Genomic DNA, 20,018 nt, shown 5'->3' with positions numbered 1-20,018 from the left:
GTCAAAACAACAGGAGGAGCGAAACGTTGTCGTATGGAGTACAAGGCTAGGGGCCATCTAAAGATTTCGATACGTTATCCTCTTCAGCCTGCTTTACCAGTAAGAGTCGGTGAGCTTTGTGAGAGATGGGCCCGGCGGAGTCGTCCACAGAGACAGCGTCCGTTCCGAACCGCGTAATTCTCTCTTGGGCATTCACGCAAACGCCATTTCTGAGGCCATCCAATTCCAACTCCAACTCCAGCCCCAAGCCCAGTAATTTTGTTCGTCCAAGCATGATTCTTCGAGACCTTCGCAGCTCAGTAATGTCAACTGCTGATAACTGTCTTGGATTTCTTCACTTGTTCGCATCTGAAAATCCGGCTCTCAAGCAAGTGCTTTCTTGGTCTTCTCAATTTCAGGGCTTCTGCCAACAGGTAACTCTTCCTCTCTCTTAACAGGCTTGTGCGTGTTTGTGTCTCAATATTCAATGACTGTTTAATTGTTTCTATCAAACGGAAGATGAATTTTGTTAGCTGATATGGTTTGGCCGCGACGAGGAAGTGATTGGAAGTAGTTCAAGTTGATGTTACATCTGATTTAGAAAAACAGTTTTCTCATTTCTTTGATGGGTATAGGAGTATTTGGTTGAACTCTACTTCAGATTAACTGCAGGAAATACAGGAATATGAAATCTCTGTCCAGTCACAATTTTGCTGCCGTCATTCCCGGAGATTCAGTGGCAGGGATCGTGGTGGCTAATGGTATCCTAAATTTCTTGAACATTTACAACACGCTTTTGATTGTCAGGCTTGTTTTGACCTGGTTTCCGAACACTCCTCCTGCCATTGTTAGTCCCCTCAGGTGAGCGTCCTATATGTTGTAATTACTTTGACATTATATACTCCATTCAATTCCATTGTAGGAATAAAAAAGGGTGAATAAACCTGCAAGCATGGTGTAAGAGCCATCCTGCTACGACTGTAAATGAACGAGTCAGTTGCTCGATACATGACTTGAATTTGGTTTCTTTAATAAATGAGCCGATCATAAACAAATATTAGGCTAGATTATTAAACGATTTATGTTTATATAATCTCGACGCTACTTGTATAACTTTATTTTTATGATTTTTATAATATAATTTTAATTTCGTAATTAGAACATTTTAAGTAAAAATAAATTTTCTTCATAATATAATAGATATAGCTTGAATTATTGTTATGGTGAGTCTTGATATAGATATATGTATATTTGTAATAGATGAGTCTGTTTGTGTGTATGTATAAATATGTGCATGCATAATGAATTTATATACATATTATAAAACATACATATAAACTTGAGATTGGATTATTTGAGATTTATGTTAATTTATTTAATTAACTCAAATGATAAAATCTTAACAATATTAATTAGTATGGATTTATGAAAAAATAAACGATCATGATTATTTTATATAGGGAATGAATAGTTAATTGAGCAGTTCATGAATAAGTTCGAGTTTGACTGGTGTTCAAGTCAACCATAACCGATGGGTTTATTCACCCTTCATGATGAGGGTCATCAGTAGTATGCTTTAGTCTATGAAAGGAGGTTTTGCTTTGCTTTATGCTTATGGTGCTGAACTAATTCCTCTGGACTGACTGTTTATGTTTCACAACCATTTCTATATCTTTACGATGGGTGCTGTGGTGTCATCCAGCACTATATGTGACCCATACTTGAACATCTTCCGTGGAATTATCCCACCACTTGGAGGAACACTGGATTTCTCTCCCATACTGGCATTTCTGGTTCTGAATGCCTTTACAAGCACTGCTTCAGCACTTCCTGCAGAACTTCCAGCAACAGGAACACCCGAAGAAGGTTGTGCATCTCTTGCAAAGTTTACTAATATTACCACATCACAGCAGAAATGGATGAGAAGGCTTCACGGAAACAAGACAGAGAGCTCTAGTGGTGTCAATTAGGCTCTTGTGTTCATTTCCATCTCCGATTTTTCTACCTTCTTAATTGTCATACTCTTCTAGGCATGCAGTGTCTGTATTCTTGTATTCTTTTGAGTATTGGACAGTGACATTCCGGCTATTACCTTTGGCTTGTTCTGGCTGAACTGCAGAAATTCTTCTGCTAATGCATTGAATAACAATGCAAGTTATTTTTATTTGTCATTATGGTGAACTAGTCTACTGCTATTGATAGGATGAAGTAGGCAGACTAGTACATGATTTTGTTCATTTACTCTGGACTTCTGTCAAAGCAAATGCTGGTGAATGTAGGTTTCTTTCTTCTTCTTTTTTGGAAAATCTTTACTAATTCTTCTGAACTTTCATCACATTTACAATTACCTCCCATCAAACTTAAAAAACTCTTATTTCAGTGTATCCATCTTTCATTTTTTGTTTTAATTTCACCATTTTGTTAGGATTTTCCGCAGGGTGTCAAAATTCTTAAAATACTTTTATTTTTTTTAGGAAAAAAAGAAAAACAATTGTAAAGATTTAGGCGTTGGTTTGAAATTAATGGAATTAGCAAAAATATGCATGTTCGAATATTTGATTTATTTATTTTTCTAAAAAAATGGGGTATTTGAGAATTTTGCTAGGAATTAACGAAAAATCTTAATAGAGGGGTGAAATTAAAATAAAAAAAAAAATTGAAAGATGGATTCACTAAATTGAGAGTTTTTAAATTTTGAGATGATAATTGCAACAACGACGACAATTCAAGAGAATTAAATGAAGTTTCTCTTCTTCTTTTTTAGGTTATTGTGTTATATACTCATAGGGAAGTCTAGGGTCCGTATTAAATTCTGACTCCATAATTCACTCATTAAATATTTTATATATTGGGCCTTATTTATTAAGGGAGAGCTTGAATTCACACGAAAAGTAGAGTGTATAAAATATTAATTAAGCTTTTGAGCGAATAATGATTTAACATGACAGAATCCAAGACGAACCAATTGCACGAGTCAAGGCAACCGGTGTTTGGCAAGCGTCACAATCCCGTATTGATTTAAAATTCCTTGTGCCATAAGATTGCCGGCTTTCCTGTTAATTGTGTGGAGAATTCATGGGACTGATCGATCAGACAGAATCAGATTCCAAGCAAGTATGGAGGCAGCATCAAATACATATTGTTGTGAATGGAGAATAGTCTGCTCCTTTCCAAGCGGCTTCTCCACATCCATTCAATCTGTCAATTACTGTGGCTTCATGAGCAAGCTGCCAACAAAGCACGGGGTAAATTTTATTACTTGTCTATAGATAGATTCCTGAACTCTCCTCCAAAAGAATATATCAATCTAACAATCAGGAGGATGGAGGATTGAAGAGATTTCCATCCTGAATGGCGGTCGGAGGTACATGCACGACAAGGCGATCTTCTTCGTATTCTCGGCTGGTGGCAATAGGCTTGGCCCTTGTAGCTGTGGTTTCTCCTCTATTTATCAACCGGAGAACAGAGAGTGATTCAGAACTTGATGAGCAGCTCATCGACCTTGTTTCTTGGCTGCCTCTACTACTCCTGGTGTTGATCTTGGCCATCTTCTTGTCAAGTTACTTAGACAGGATCTTTACCAGGTCTGATCCTCATTGTATTCACAGAGTCGGTGGTTCTTCTGCTGGTATAATCGTGATTCTTATCGTTCTTGTACTGGTTTTGAAGTGTAAATCTTCCGTAAAGAGCTGGGAGGCTTGACTGAATTTTTTTTTTTTTTTTTTTTTTCTGTTGTTCGTGGGGAAAGCGAATCAAAGAATTGTATGCATCTTTTCAGAGATAAGAGAGCAGTTTCTTGAATGAACACGTGTCATGACTCAGGAAGGCGTGGCGTAACTCGAATAGACGTGTCATTCATGGATCTATAGTAGTTCTCAAATCCAAATCTTTCAAAGCCAAAACTTTCACCCTCTGTCCATCCTTTGCTCCGACGCGCCACACCACTATCTTCACTAGCCTCCCGGCTTTATGCTGATACCGCCACCGTCTTGATCCAGTCACCATGCACAACCGCGTGGTCCATACGTGTTGGAACATGAATCACACGCGCGACCGTGTGTTTTTCGAGCTACTGCCAATAGCTCCTATGCCAGTCTTCCTCCGTCTCGTTCTTTATTCAAGTTGTTGCTCAATGAGTTTTATTACTTATTATTATTATTATTATTATTATTATTTTCCCTGTATTTGTTTTCCTTGTGTTTTGCAGCTCCTTTTGTTTTTAGCTGTTTCTTTGTTTTGTGGATTGCTGTCTCCCAGTTCTTGTTTGTTTTTATTGTGAAAACTTTTGTAACTGAATTTGTATTGGTTCATCTCTTTCCTGCAGTCCCTTCGTTGGACTAAGATAGTGCATTTTCGACTTCTATCTCTTTTTCAGTTGGAGGTTCATATAGATTCGCCTTAATTTATACTCATTTTGCTTTTGTAACCTCATTGTACGGCTTTTTAAAAGGATCAGATTACTTGTTGTCCTATTTCTTACTTTTTGTAATTATTTTTACACTGTTTTAATTTGTGTTGGGTCTGTTGTTGGAAAACTCACTCTATTTTCATTTTTAGGATCATTAACTTATTTTTTTTCGACCTATGTAACATTTTCTTTATTCAATGAGAATAGAACAAAAAAATTAAAAAAAAATTACATTAAATGCAAACGATGAAGAACTAATTGCAGAAAACGTAAAGTCAAAACATAATATATTTTAAAAATAAAACGGAGTATTATATTGTATTTCCCATGCCCCAAGACACTTATTTAAAATCATGAATGATAAATTATCAACACATCTGAAATTTTTCGGCTTTATGACTTGTTTGGGTGTACAATATTTTGAAAATTTTGGGAAGAGCGAGAAAATTTGTTTTCTAAAATTATATTTAAATAGTTTAAAAAATTTGAGACAAAATTAAAAAAAGTTAAGTAAAATCTGAATAGAATTTTTTAAAAAACAGTATTTAAAAAAATAAAATCACTCACAGATGTCATAAAAACTGGAAAAGGATCTCCTCCATTTCAATCTATTTCTTAAAAACTATGCATTCATATATCTTAGCTTTCCCTTGCTTCATGACTTGTAAAGGAGAAAAAATGAAGGACAGTCAAAGGCTTAATAAGTAATATTTTCAATTAATTTAAAACGGTTGAGTTAAAGCATTTTTCTCAAACATTTTAAGAGCATAAAATGCTTTTACTTTTTGTTAGAATATATGAGAAATATATGTTAGAGCCTAATATTTAAATAGGCCATATGTGGACCACATTTGACAAGGAAACATTTAAGGAGACCCCATCTCTTATTCATGCTTATAGAATTCTTGTCAAATGTGGTCCAAGTGTATAGACTGTATTAAGGGTAAACAGACTAACAAGTTTAAGAAAGGTGTCATAAAAAGTTCATATGTATTGGATCTCATACATACAGATATTTGTGGGCCATTTTCCCATGTTTTACAGGCCATAAATATTTCATCACCTTCATAGATGATTACTCACGATACAGTTATATTTACCTACAATCTGATAAGGCTCAAGCATTAAATGCATTCAAGATTTTTAAGATAGAGGTAGAGCTACAACTTAATAAAAGGATTAAAATCGTGAGGTCTGATAGAGGTGGTAAGTATTATGGTAGGTACACTGAGTTAGGACAACACCTAGGTCTATTTGCTCAATTCCTTCAAGAATATAGAATAGCAGCGCAATATACTATGCCCGGTACTCCTGATCAAAATGGAGTAGCTGAAAGACGGAATCGAACATTAATGGACATGGTTAGGAGTATGATTAGTTACTCCACTCTCCCAATTTCTTTTGTGGGGTGATGCCTTAAAAACCGCCGTGTATATCTTAAATAGGGTTCCTACTAAAGCTGTTCATAAAACACCTTTTGAGTTATGGACAGGTAGAAAACCTTGTTTAGGGCATCTACACATTTGGGGTTGTCAGGCTGAGGCTAGGGTGTACAACCCACATGAGAAAAAGTTAGACCCAAGAACCATAAGTGGTTATTTTATTGGGTATCCAGAGAAGTCTAAGGGATACAGATTTTATTGTTCTAATTATTCCTTAAGGATTATTGAGACAAGGAATGCCAAGTTTCTTAAAAATGACCAAATCAGTGGGAGTACAAAGCCTCAGAATATTGTTTTTGAGGAAAGTCAAACTCCATCTACTGTGCAAAGTTCAGATGAGTGGCCAATGATTCCTCCACCTATCATTTATAATGATTTAATTGAGGATGAGCCTACTATAAATATGCCATCTGTAACTAAGCCAGTTGTTAGTGAAAATGTTGCTCAACCTCCACTCGCAGTGGGTCAAGAAGCAACATTAAGGAGGTCATCAAGGATTAGGAAACCATCAATTCCATCAGATTATATTGTGTACCTTCAAGAGTCTGATTTTGACATTGGAGAGTATGATGATCCATTCACTTTCTCACAAGCCATGAATAATATGAATTCCTCAAAATGGTATGACGTCATGAAGGACAAGATTGAATCAATGGATAAAAATAATGTTTGGAATTTAGTCGAATTACCTCATGGGGCTACAGCTATCAGTTGTAAATGGGTCTTTAAGACCAAGAGAGACTCCAAAGGTAATGTAGAACGACATAAGGCTAGACTTGTTGCCAAATGGTTCACTCAAAAAGAAGGTATTGATTATAATGAGACATTCTCTCCTGTATCAAAGAAGGACTCCTTGAGGATAATTATGGCTTTGGTGGCTCATTTTGACTTAGAGCTTCACCAAATGGATGTGAAAACAACTTTTCTCAAAGGTAATTTAGAGGAGGAAGTGTATATGAAACAACCTGAATGTTTTGTTTCTAAAAATCAGAGTCATCTAGTTTGCAAGTTAAATAAGTCTATATATGGACTTAAGCAATCCTCATGTCAATGGTATCTTAAATTCAACAACATGATTTCTTCATACGGTTTCGTAGAAAATGTTGTTGATCATTGTATATACCTTAAAGTCAGTGGGAGTCGATTCATTTTTTTGGTCTTATATGTAGATGATATCTTGCTTGCTACTAGTGATTTGGCATTGCTTAGAGAGACTAAGAATTATCTTTCTAGTTATTTTGACATGAAGGATATGGGTGAAGCCTCATATGTTATCGGCATAGAGGTTCACAGAGATAGATTTAAAGGAAAACTTTATCTATCTCAATGAGCTTACATTATGAAAATGCTAGAAAGATATGGTATGGAAAGCTCCAAATCTAGCCCTGCGCCTATTGCTAAGGGTGATAAGTTAAGTAAATGCCAATCTCCGAAAAATGAGCTTGAAAGAAATCAAATGAAAGCATATCCTTATGCTTCATTGGTTGGGACTTTAATGTATGCTAAAATTTGTACCAGACCAGATATAGCATACGTAGTTGGAGTATTGGGGAGATTTCAGAGTGACCTTGGTTTGGATCATTGGAGAGCTGCGAAAAAGGTGCTTAGGTACCTTCAAGGAACTCTAGATTACATGCTTACATACAACAGATCCGACCTTTTAGAAATAGTTGGATATACAGATTCTGATTTTGCCGGATGTCCAAATAGTAGAAAGTCAACATCAAGTTATGTTTCTCTACTTGCTGGTGGAGTGATCTCTTGGAGAAGTATGAAACAGAAGTTGACAGCTGCTTCAACTATGGAGTCTGAATTAGTGGCATGCTATGAGGCAGTTACTCAGGCAATTTGGTTGAGAAACTTTATTATGGGACTAAAAGTTGTGGACTGTATTTCGAGGCCCATAAAAATGTTTTGTGATAATGCAGCAGCAGTTTTCTCAATAAATAATGGCAAGGTATCTAATGGAAATAAGCACATGGAAGTAAAATACCTTGTTGTAAAAGAGAAATGCGATGAGCATAAGGTTTCAATTGAGTACATCAGTACTGTGCTTATGGTTGCCGACCCTTTTACTAAGGCTTTATCCCCGGGATTGTTTAAAGATCGTGTAGGTCATATGGGTCTATTAAGATATACTTTTCGTTGATGTACTATTTGTGCACAATTTGAGACATCTTTTGATGGTTGTTATGTCACATTTATTTATTTTTTTGCTTATTATATCTTGATGATATGATAATCTATTTTATAGCAGAAATTTTGACCAACGAGTGGATTTTATGAGAAATCCATTCATGCAGAAGATTTAACCCATAAAGATTTGATTATTAAAGTTGGTGATATTGTGATCATGGAAGGGTTTATGCCATTCACACGTAGATCTCCGCCATGGTTCATATTATCATTCTTAGGTAATCAAATATAAAGTTTGGCCCAGAATTATATCAGGATATTTTTGTTAAATGCGCGCAAATTATTATATTTTAAATTTACCAAGTTCAAGTGTTTTATGATTATTATTATTATTATTATTATTATTATTATTATATATATATATTTTTTTTTTAAAAAAAAAAAAAACATTCTTTTACTTGTCAATATGGTCCAAGTGGGAGAATGTTAGAGCCTAATATTTAAATAGGCCATATGTGGACCACATTTGACAATGATACACTTGGACTTAGGCTAAAGAGATCTTGATATATAAAGTTTAATGGGTCTTAATGGGAGTTTTAATTGAAATGGTATCATTGAAAGGGTATCAATGAAAGGATGTCTTTGATGGGAAGTGACCTTTCATGAAAAGTTATAATGGTTGGTCTCTAGAGAAAAGAGTTAATATATATGCCTGAGAGACCCCATCTCTTATTCATGCTTACAGAATTCTCTTTCTCTCTAGAAGGATCATCTGTTCCTTTTGTTTAAGTTTTTCCGCTGCAGATTTCTTCATCAAGAGTTATGGATTCCATGAATCAAGGTAAGTACACGACCTGTGATTCATTTGTAATTTTTAATTCTATTAATATAATATGTAATATATTTTTATATTCAGTATTATATTTTTATATTCAATGTCGAAATATTCTCTATTTAAGGGTTGATTGTAATCAAATTCTTATGAGTATTGTAATACAATCCTCTTGGAGATTTAATTATCATATTTGTACTTACTCACTACCCTATAAATAGGACTTCTGTATCGTAGACAAATAAGTTAATGAAACACAATGTAGTCATATGGGCTATTTAGAGTGGTGTACAGAGGTGTCTAACACCGAACCACCCGTATTTCCTTGTGTTATTTATTTTATAGTAAATTAAGCCAATTTTTAATTTACTATAAAAGTAGATTAAAAAAGAATTTGGATTTACTATAAAAGTAAATTAAAAAAGAATTGGCTTGCAGCCACCCCTCCCAAACCCACTTTTTTTCTTTTAAAAAAAAAAAAAATTATATTTTTTAATTTTTAGGTTTTTAATTTTTAAAAATATATTAATATTTTTATTATTATTATTAAAAGTGACAACAAACTTCATGTAGAAAAAAATTGCCCTCAGCAAGCTCAAGTAATAGAGACGTTTACACAAGTTACAAGTGAAGAAAATGAATCGGATGGATCTTTCACTTGCAATCAACAAGGAATGGAAAATACAAAACAGAAATTGAATGAGAAAGGCCAAGCCTCTCATTACAAACACAACAAAAGGGGCCCCCAAATCAAGTAATAAGTAGTTCAAATTCTGGTAAAAAAATTTGATCATAATCCAAAAGCATATCCGACTGCAAGCAAAGCTGTGGCAGCAAATGGCCATATCCGGCTGTTTTGAGACCAACCATAAGCACCACTGCAATCGTCATTAGCACCGCTATAGCACCCGGGTCTTGTTACTTTAGCCACACCTCCCTCAAAAGCAAAACTGCTGTTCGTGTTGCCGCTGCTGAACAAGACACACCAGAAGTAGGGAGACCCACCATCAGTGCCACTCACAGCAGCTCCAACTTCAGTGTCATTCTTATTGTAAAGTATTTCTAAGCTCTTGTTGTTTTTCGTTAGGATATCTGAAAATGCTTCAGAAGCTTTAACATAACGAGATTGGCAGCCAAGTAGACGACCAGTAATAGGAGACAGGGTTGAGACAAGAACACCACAGCTGGGACCAAAACTATCAGCAAATTGAGCATCAGCAGGCTTTTTCGCATTAGGCCCTCCTACTGCACCACAATCACCTTGGTAGGCTTTTAAGTACTGCAGAGCGATGCAGGCCAGGCCAGGGTTGTCATAAAGGGATTTCAACTGGTGTGCAGTCCTGTTATTATTAAGTACAGCCACTAACTCATCGGCAGGGTTATTTGTACCTTTTACAGCAATTTTAATTCATAATGTCATTTATGGGGAGAATATAATTGCATTAATGCCTATGCATAATCCAATAAACTAAATTGCGAAACAGAAACAGACAAAAAAAAAAAAAAAAAAAAAAAGGTTTGCAGCAACGATATTTGAACTATTTTAGAGCATATAGCGGATGGGTAAGTCAAAATGGTTAAAGGAAGGAAAATATCTAAGAACTGATATATGTAATTTCAACGTATAATAAAAACCACAAATGAATTGAAAAAAGAAAAAGAAAAAAGGAAGCAACTAATGAGAGGGTGAGACAGAAAAAAACAAAGGGAACTAATGCACTAAAAACAATCTATGAAGCAAACTACAAGAGATAACTTGTTTAAATAAAAAAGAAAATCAACCCTTCGACATATTCGCTTCACTAAAAGGGTCTTCTGGCAGGTACACTCCTAAGTCTTTAGATGTATATATGTGTGTGCGCGGGCGCATATAGAGGATTAAGGCTTTATAGTAGATAGATAGAATTTCGTAGAATTTGGGGACAATCAAAACGCCCCCAGAATTAAAGGGTTTCTTTTGTTAGTCAGCCATGCAGAATCATATAGATTTTGTCATGATATGTACTGTGCTATGAAATATAAGTCCCAAGAAGGTTAAAATAAATACAAGAACTTTAAGCAAAGTGGATTTAGCTAATCCTCCAATAGAATGTCCTAAATCCAGCTTTATTTCCGATGTTTGTTTCATCCTTTTTCCTATCCCTATTCTAATCTTAACTTTGTTTTGGCCCCATTTGAGCTATTATGGTCTTAGGAACCAATTATATTGTTTGGTGTTGGAGATTGCCCGAAGTTCCAAGTTCTAGGAAATATCCCTCTTGCTTGCTAATATAAGAAGAAAGAACAACAATGACGAAAAATCCTACATTGACAAGGAAGTTTTGAAGGTTAATTGTGTTTTCACATCCCATCAACTCCCAAAAAAACAGAACAAAAAAAAAAAAAAAAAATCATCGAGAAAAGAGATTTTCAGTGGTTGTAGTCCCCAAAAGTTAGATCTTAAACCAAGCAGAAGAATTGTATTGAGTTCGAATGAAAAAGCAAAGAAAGAAACAAAAGTTTCTATTTCTGCTTTTATATGTCCGGTCTGTGAATAACAGAAAAAAAAAAAAAAAAAAAAAAAAAAAAAAAAAAAAAAAATCCAAAATCTGTAATTTATTTTCCTTCTCCTTGACCTCGATTTCTCAGGAACCAAACAAAACAATGAAGGAGCACATTCAGCATTCTTACCACAAATGTCCCATCAGAGACATCAACTAACTAATGAATCTTATCTTAAGCAAGAGATCTGATAATTGTTCATTCTTACCATAAATAAACACCTCGGGGGTGTTTAATTAAGAAATGGCATTTCTGGAAATATCACAGAGACACACATTCAGACAAACTTCTCAAAACTTTTCAAGCAGATCAGCCGCATCTGATAAATCCCCACTAATTCAAAACATGATGCACATACATATGTATAAAGAGGCAATGTAGAGACTTCTTACTCTGATTAGCGGCTGCAGAAGCTGAGACGAAGAGAAGGGAGAGCAAGAGAAGCCACAGAGTCTTTGTCATTCTCGCTGCTGTTAACGAACCCACAGAGATCGGAGATGAAGCAGAGGTTGCGTTTTAGTAGTATTTCTGTCTGCTTCAACTGGTGGCGTCCCTTACTATGTCTTTTCAGGACACAAATTTTCTCCAAAATTCCAAATGGGTTTGACGTTTATAGGAAACTTTTAATTTGGCAGATAGAAAACGAGTTCATGGAGTGATTCGTAATTATAGTTTATCACATGAATTTTTCATAAATTTTTTGTACAACAAGAAGTGATTCGTAATTTAAACCAATCTCAAAGACCAATGATACAATTATTCATAAATTTTTATCATTTGTTTTAAACCATCTTAAGAATGAGTTGTATTTAATAGGCTGTTATAATGATGCCATACAATTGAGATAGCATAACGCTAAAAATTAGCGGTTAAATTAACAAAGGCTTGTAAAATAAAAAATAAATATCTATTTTTTAAGCCATGCTATTTATATTAAATAACATTTCTCCTTCTAACTACTGCAATACCCTTCAACAGCTAAGAGAAGAAGCACGAGGCTTTTATTATTCCCAAAACTAAAACGAGGTTTCTTTTTCTTATAGTATATGATACAAGCAAAGCAATTGTATTAGTGCAAAACGGGACTTGCATTACACTTGAACATGGCCAGATGAAAATTGACCACTTAAAACCAATAAAATAAGCTTGGTTCTTTCGTGAACACAAATCAAACATTATTTTTCCTTTCCCTTTGGAGACATAAATAATCATTAGTCCACTCAAATGGAAAATAATTATTAGGCAACAAGTTCGCCACATGATAAACATTCAAGAATCATATTCAACCCCCCTCCTTTCTTCTTAGTAGTCGCGGACTCGAACCCGTTTACGGTAGTAGTCCATGAATCAAATGTTGCTAAGAATAAGTTTTACCAACTTGCACTTTGGTGGGGCTGTGGTGATGGACTCGACTTTCAAGACAGTAACTATAGCTCAAACCAAACATTTCACTATGAATAGAAATATCGACAGTCACGCCCAAGCAGGGACGGAGCCAAACATTTTAATGGGAGGGGGGCCAAATAAATTTTTTTCTTAAGTAGGGGTTAAAGTATATATAATTTTTTTTTTTTTTTTAAGTAAATTAAACATAACCTAGTTTTGATATTTTTATTATTCCCTTCAAATTAAAAATCAATAAGTAAAAGTGAAGAGTTTTTTGGAAAAAAAAAAAAAGAAAAAGAAAAAAAAGAAGTAAAGAAAACCATTGCTCAAAGATTTAGAAAATGAAAAATAAAAAGGTCACAGTTTCTGTACTAAAATTGAGAAATTTCAGTTGGATGAATTGTGTATTTCTCGGCCTTTTTGCAAAGCTTTACCTGAATGACATGGCTTTTGAAGTTAACATTATCTTGCTCTTTTTGTTAGAACAGTTCAATTAAAGTCGCGTTAACATAATAGCTCACTAACTATTATATAAAACACACTATATTCTACACAAAACACGTTCTACTAAACGTAACATAAAACAAATGAAACGCATATCTTCTAGATTTTTCTAATGCCATCTAGCTATTTTTGCCAATTTTATGTTATTTTTGCCACACATCTTTAAGAAATCAAGCTTTGTTAAGCATTTGACTCCTTAAATCCACACGTCTTCTTCCAATGAATTGCTTTACTAAACCATTTTCATTTACTTTGAACAAAGCCTTTACAACTTTGTAAAGTTCATTCCATTGTTACATTCTCAGACATGTCCGTTGCTACCTGTGAAATATTAAAGGAAAAAGTTTTGACAATAAAGCTATTGTTCCAAATGAGATGAAATTAGTTGAAGTGATGATAAAAGGGAAGGGCCAAGGGGCCAATTTTTTTTTTTTTTTTTTTTTTTTTTTTTTTTTTTTTGTGGCTATAGTCCAATAGGCAAAAAACCTTAATTTTTTTTTTCTATCTTAATTATTATTTTTTTCTTAAGGCCTTGTTTGGTTCGTGGAATAGGCCCCTGGAATGAAATGACTATTCTATAAGAATAACTATTCTTTAGTTTGGTAGGGGTATATTCCATGGAACAACTATTCCCATTGGAATAGCTATTCCCTTACGAAGAGGAATACTTATTCCTCTAAAAAATGAGAGGAATAGCTATTCCTTGGAGTAAAGACATTTTTCAAGAAAAAAAACTCATTTTTTATTTTCTTTTTAATCTTTTTTTATAAAAAAAAAAAGAAAAAAAAAGAAAATCTATGGGTGGTCGGCCAACGACTGTGGGAGGGCTAGGGGTGGTCGCATCACCCCTGGAATGCTTCGGGGGGACCACTGAGGCGTTCTGGGGGTGGTGCGACCACCCCCAGAGCAAGTGGGAGTGGCACAGGCCACCCCCGGAGGCTGTTCAAGGGTGGCTGCGGGCACCTCTGGTTCAACGGTAGGTGGCCGGCCATCCACCAGTTTATTACCAAACAAAAGAATAGGAATAGTCATTCCATTCCACCACTTTTTATTCCCACCTATTCATTTTCTTAATGGAATGACCATTCCGCGAACCAAACGAGGCCTAAGAGTTGAGGGGGGACCATGGCTCCCACCGGCCCCCCTTTCTCCGTCATTGCGCCAATGAGGTAATTACACTGATTGCCTCTTTTCACCTTATTAATTAGTTAAAAAAAAAAAAAAATAGAAGAAAAAGAGTCTCCCTTTAAAAGAGATACGCATTTCAAAACAATCGGATAATACATTCTTCCTGCTGCTTGCATTTGTTTTCTCTTAAAAAAAACTTTGCTAACTCAAGTATTGGAGATTCCTCCAATCTCCTGAAGATCGACAATTTTTGATAATTTTTTTTTTTCCTATTTTGCAAGAACTTTGGCACCAGTCGACTGTCAAACATGTTGCATCAACAAGTGTAGAAAAAAATATAAAATAATAAAATATGAAAGAGAAAAAAAGAGCGGAAACAGAGAAAATTAAAGGTATTGGCTACATCTTGTATATTCATTGTATTAAACAATATTACATAATTCTCTATTTATAAAGATGCAATGAGTAGTGAACAAGAAATCCTAAACTAAATAAGATAGGAAATAAATTTACTGAAGAAATAGAATAAGGAAAATATAAATATTCTTACAAAGGGAAAATACGGATAAACCTAATTAGAGTATAATATATTCTAAATATTCTAAGATATTCTAACAACAACAATATTCTAATTATAAAGAGAGTTGTTATACATTCATCTCTTGCCTATCTTATATCAATCTCTTTTTGTAAATTCATCATTAAATTTTTGTAGTATTTAATGATGTGATTTGCCCATTTCTTATATAAAGATGAACAAAAAATACTCAAAAAATAGAAGCCAATCGTTTCCCAATTACAAAAAGTGCCCAAGTCTAGAATTTGACAACAAGAAACACTAATATCTTTGCCTACTGGTGTGTGTACGGGTGGTACATAAGGGGTTTACAAGTGGAGCGGTTATTAACCGTTAATAATCGCCAACAACTGCTAACTGCCAGTTGGTAATAACTACAATCGGTAAACGGGATATCTTGATTGCAATTGCGATTATGAAAAAATAATTACAACCGCAACCGATTGTACATCCTTAGGTTGGTACATTCTGATTTGCATTTGCAAAAATAACTCCAAATACGTAAAAATAAATAATAAAAAAAATAAATAAAAAAAGGAAATACATTCAAAATAAAAGACAAATTTGAGGGCAAATATGTCAGTTTACAGAAATATTTCGTGAAAGGCGCGAGAGATGAACAAAGAGATAAGACCCGAGAGTTTTTCCTGAAATCCAAGTGAGACCAGACCAGACCAGACTGTCTATCTTTGCCGAGAAGGAAAAGCGGATGTTGGGTCGGCAATCGGCATGGCTACACTCGGCACCCCTGCGTACGTTAGCACCAAGCCCTTGAATTCCTTGAGCTGCCCTCCTTCTCTGACCGCTAGAGCCGGGAAGAAGCTACCGCGCGCGAGGTGCGCATTGTCACCCCCAAAATGGCGGGAGAGCAGGCGATTGGTCTCCCTCGTCCTGACCCACTTCCTCTTTATCCCCAACCGTAAGTTTTTATGTACCCCCCTCTCTTTGGTTGTCGACAAAAGCAAATCCCATATTTGTTGTATTTTTCTCTGGCAGATGCCATCGCCGGCAGCATTTTCGATAAATATGTGAAAAGGTGACGTCTATGGCATGGTTTCAATTATTATTATTTTTTTCTTAGTTTAATCATGGCAATAAATATTTCAAACAAAAAGGCCTTATTTCTTTTTGTGCTTTGAAACTTTTTTTCTTCATCACTAATCCTTCTTATGATACAATAACCAGGAAAAAGCTTGACCCACTAGAGGCTTATGTACCAGCTGTCATACTGACACAGTTACAGATCCAGGACTTGGGTAATTATTTTATTTATTTATTTAATTATCTAAGGAGTTAATGCCAGATATGATAAGGTCTCTATCATTTGATTTCATTTCATAATGTCGCTTTTATTTGATTTGTGCATTTAATGTGTTTTCGTCCATTACAATCTCATCAAAATTTTCTTCAGTTTCTATTTTGATGGAGATGAGTTTCATTTTCCGTTTAGTGATTAATTTGTGTGCGTGCTTGTGTCTGTTTCTGTATGTCTTTATACTTTTTCTTCCCACGTTCTTAGATCTTTGTTGTTGCTCATTTTCTGGTTCTCGTTTGTGGTACTTATCTAAAAAATTTAAGCTAATAGTAAATAATTAATTTAATAATTTAATTTATATTTTAACACATTTCTCACGTGGCTCATTAATTAGTGGGGCCCAACACGAAAAATTTTTAATTGAAATGAGAGATGAATGATAAATACAAATTACAAGGTTTGAACTCAAAACTTTTGTTTGATACCATGTTAAATCATTATTTATTCCAAAAGCTTAAGCATTTAATTTATATTCGATGAACTTTTAGTATGCTCCTTCTAGCGTTTGGCTTGCTTAAGCATTTGCAAAAGGTATTCACCAGGGGTGATAGTAATTATATTTTTTTTTTCCACTGGTACAGAGAAATCTCTAGAATTTGATCAACCCCAGTATGCTACCTGCCGATCTCTACTACGCTCTGGCCCTGCAGCATCCCTTCGTGTAAACATTCGAGCAGTATGTTGAGACTTCCTTGAACTTTTGAGTACTTTTTATGTTTTCCTCTTCCAGCTGTGGTTTGCTTCTGATTCTTGGCATGAAAGAATTTCTCATCCCTGTTCCTGTTCTACATTATGTTGAATCATGTTCTTCTGGATTCAACTAGAATGCTTGGATCCTTTACATTTCCTTTGGGTTCCTATACTATACAACAGTGTCTGGCTTTCAGTGAAAAGCCATTCTCAAAGTTTATCGCATTTTGCAACCAGAGCATTACTGTACTGCCAAAATTAGTCTCACTTCTAATAGATATGAGCATGGACCACCCAAAGCACTGTTTGCAGTAATGCAAATATTGCAAGAACTCTCAGATTTAACCAGGAAAGCGCCTCTCAGATTGACCAGAGATATTCTGATCAGCCATTAATTCTGATCTTGTCCCCCAAGTGGTTCAGTTAATGAGCATGGAGATGTGTTTCTGGGCCTCTGTATCATGTGTTTTCAGTTTTCCTGTAATTACTTGTACGTCAAACAGTGTTGCCTTTTGTTCATGTTTGTTACTGACTCGCTGTTCTTGTCATCATGTGTTTCATATTAGATGATACATCCATTCTCACTCTCCATGCTCATTTACATTTGCTTCATGGCAGTTTTTGTATGCATGAGTTCCTAAGAGCTTTGGAAAATTTTCTTTGGAACTATAGGTGGAACAATATGCTTCAGACAATGGCAATGGTAAAACTGCTTCCAACAGTGTTGATCAATGTCTCAGGTATATCACCTCATTGCTGAAATTCGTCGTAATTTTTAAGCACTTGAGTTAACCCATAATCTTGCCCTGCAATCTGATTGCAAGTTTTACTCATTTCAAGGTGTACTTTTGCCTGAATAGCTTGTGGGACTATCTGTAGAGATAAATGTTGTGGGTTTATTGAACTACTCCTGGTAATATCCTTAAATCGAACTCTCCTAGGTACTCTACATTTAAGGGTTGATACACAAGCCACTCAGTCATAGCTCAGTTAAGAGGGTACTATTAAGAACCTTTGCAGTTATAGATCACGGATTATTTATTTATTTTCATATGAACAAAAGGGGGGAGGAGGGATACACAAGGGCTCCCTCAAGACGAGTTAAGCCAAAGCTTGATCCCAACCCCACCAAGGATATAGTGGTAGAAAGTCCGTCTTTTTCCTTTTTTGGGTCCATTGGAGGCCTATTGACCTATGGGTTACTCAAGAGAGGCCGTCCTCTCCCTTTCTTGTCTACTGAGCCACTAGGAGAATCAGTGTTATTGGAAGAGTAATGCTAGAAATTATAATTTTATTCTACAATCATCCACAATGATGTTGTGTCAGTCTCAATTAACCTATAGATCAGTCATTGTTTAAAAAAAAAAGGTAAAATAAAAATAAAAATTAAGGATTTGTTGAGACTGTCACATCAACATTGTGGAATGGTTCTAAGATAAAAATGTGATATATAACTACTCTTATTGGAAATGTCCCAGCTAATAAACATCACCATGTTGGATTTTATGCTAGTTAGTCGCAAGTTTACAATTGCTGTCGAACCAACTTGAGTCCAGTGAAACCTCTACTTCTGCAGAGCCTTGGAGGAACTTGATTCCTTATTTCTGCGCGCATCAAGGAATGATCCAGAAGCCTCAGTTGAATCAATGAAGGGAAAGATAAATACTGCCCTTAACGCTCTGGAGAGGTGGTACTTCAAGCAGTTCATATATTATGCTCCTCAACACTGAGTTTCTATTATGTGTTCCATAATCTTCCTTTCTATATCATACTTTGTTAATTGATGTGCATATAACCAAGGAACCTAAGAAGCTTTCCGTTTTACAGCCTCCTCCAAACTGTACCTTCTGATGTGCTAGACAAAGGGAAGGCTGTTGCTGATTCTTATAGGATTAGAGAAGATGTGGAACCTGAAACGTTGGACCGGGAAATGCAGCAGTTAGAGTCAATTTTATAAATTTATGGTCTCTGAATCTCACCAAATACATGAAGTATTCTCTCATTGTTTTATGACTAATCTTAAACCATACTATAAGCTATGTATATTGCACGCATGTAAAGACTTCCAAATGATCTCTGGATTCAAAGACAGGTAGAATTGCAGTAAATGGAATGACCTGCTAATGTGAATTATAATGTCAATTAGTGTACCCCATATTAAGGCAATTTCTTGGGGCTTCACTACTTTCCTTGTCAGCCTGGCGTTTCCTTGTATATTCTCATTTCCTAAACTTGGGTTGTTCAAAAGCCTGAATTTGCGACATACGACCACCATTGACTCAATCGAGACGCCTGCTGGTGGTGGGTAGGTAAGATTTCAGTTCAAGGTGGAGAAACTATAACTATGTTCAACACAACAAACTACTTGTCTTTGGGGTTTCTTTTTTGCCATTAAAACATATTCAGATACGATTGGAGTCGCTTGATAGGAGCATCTCTATCGGTTCCCCGGGTTCGCACTAAAGGAGGGTTCCACTTAGGTTTCATTTCGTTCTGTTAGGGGCTCCCCAATAGACTAGTTCTCTCTCGAATCTTCTTATTCATTCGCCACTGTTTCTTTCTTGGGTTAGTAGTTTGAAAGAGAAGAAACATGCAAGTTCATCCTCAAAGAACTCGAATCTATTACTCGTTCTTTGTCTTCGAGGACGAAGAGCAAATCTTTGCCTTCGATTGAAGATGAAGAACTATTCTTCATTGTTGACTTGTCGAACGAGGATATGTTTCTCGTTCTTTATCATCGAAGATGGAGAGTCGAAGATCTCTTTTTCATCGAAGAACAGATCTATGTTTTTTTACGAAGCCCAGGAAAAGTCCATTTTCTGATGCTTTCGACTCCAGCGGAGGCTGAAGCCAAAAGGGGCATTTTTTTTTATGCTATTAGAGTCAGTGCCCACCCTTCTCCTAAACTAATATTACTACTACTCTGCAAGTGATTATTTTATATCACACAATGAGAAATGCTCCACACATTTTCACTCATGTACTTTTAAGTACACGTTCTTTGAAGTGTTAGTGAAAATTACCATTAAATTTTGGATATAATTGTGATTTTCACTATCGCTTCAGATAATGTGCAT

General features: G+C 35.4%; 4 protein-coding genes across 5 annotated transcripts; 3 read left to right on the top strand and 1 right to left on the bottom strand.

The window, feature by feature from the left end:
• Positions 1–15: 15 nt before the first annotated feature.
• Positions 16–2,150, top strand: LOC133867479 (ylmG homolog protein 2, chloroplastic). The gene is made up of 3 exons (XM_062304257.1): positions 16–413; positions 641–840; positions 1,682–2,150. The coding sequence occupies exons 1-3, from the start codon at positions 126–128 to the stop codon at positions 1,947–1,949; spliced, it is 756 nt and encodes a 251-aa protein (XP_062160241.1). The 5' UTR covers positions 16–125; the 3' UTR covers positions 1,950–2,150.
• Positions 2,151–2,958: 808 nt separating this feature from the next.
• On the top strand, positions 2,959–4,449 carry LOC133866883 (uncharacterized). The gene has a single exon (XM_062303539.1). The coding sequence runs from the start codon at positions 3,331–3,333 to the stop codon at positions 3,679–3,681; it is 351 nt and encodes a 116-aa protein (XP_062159523.1). The 5' UTR covers positions 2,959–3,330; the 3' UTR covers positions 3,682–4,449.
• A 4,921-nt stretch (positions 4,450–9,370) lies between these two features.
• Positions 9,371–11,926, bottom strand: LOC133866892 (uncharacterized). Its single transcript, XM_062303545.1, has 2 exons — positions 11,734–11,926; positions 9,371–10,189 (listed from the first exon to the last, which is right to left on the bottom strand). The coding sequence occupies exons 1-2, from the start codon at positions 11,801–11,803 to the stop codon at positions 9,591–9,593; spliced, it is 669 nt and encodes a 222-aa protein (XP_062159529.1). The 5' UTR covers positions 11,804–11,926; the 3' UTR covers positions 9,371–9,590.
• Positions 11,927–15,534: 3,608 nt separating this feature from the next.
• Positions 15,535–19,137, top strand: LOC133866553 (uncharacterized). 2 transcript variants are annotated; one of them, XM_062303111.1, is made up of 7 exons: positions 15,541–15,855; positions 15,933–15,972; positions 16,122–16,192; positions 16,833–16,927; positions 17,614–17,681; positions 18,518–18,628; positions 18,769–19,137. In XM_062303111.1, the coding sequence occupies exons 1-7, from the start codon at positions 15,666–15,668 to the stop codon at positions 18,896–18,898; spliced, it is 705 nt and encodes a 234-aa protein (XP_062159095.1). In that variant the 5' UTR covers positions 15,541–15,665; the 3' UTR covers positions 18,899–19,137. The 2 variants fall into 2 exon arrangements, with proteins under 2 accessions (XP_062159096.1, XP_062159095.1); XM_062303112.1 differs by lacking the exon at positions 18,518–18,628 and having other exon boundaries at positions 15,535–15,855.
• Positions 19,138–20,018: the final 881 nt, after the last annotated feature.

The sequence above is a fragment of the Alnus glutinosa genome, chromosome 4 (genome assembly GCF_958979055.1).
Source record: "Alnus glutinosa chromosome 4, dhAlnGlut1.1, whole genome shotgun sequence".
NCBI classification, from domain to species: domain Eukaryota; kingdom Viridiplantae; phylum Streptophyta; class Magnoliopsida; order Fagales; family Betulaceae; genus Alnus; species Alnus glutinosa.
Note: the sequence above shows the minus strand (reverse complement) of the source record. Positions and strands in the feature narration are given on the sequence as shown.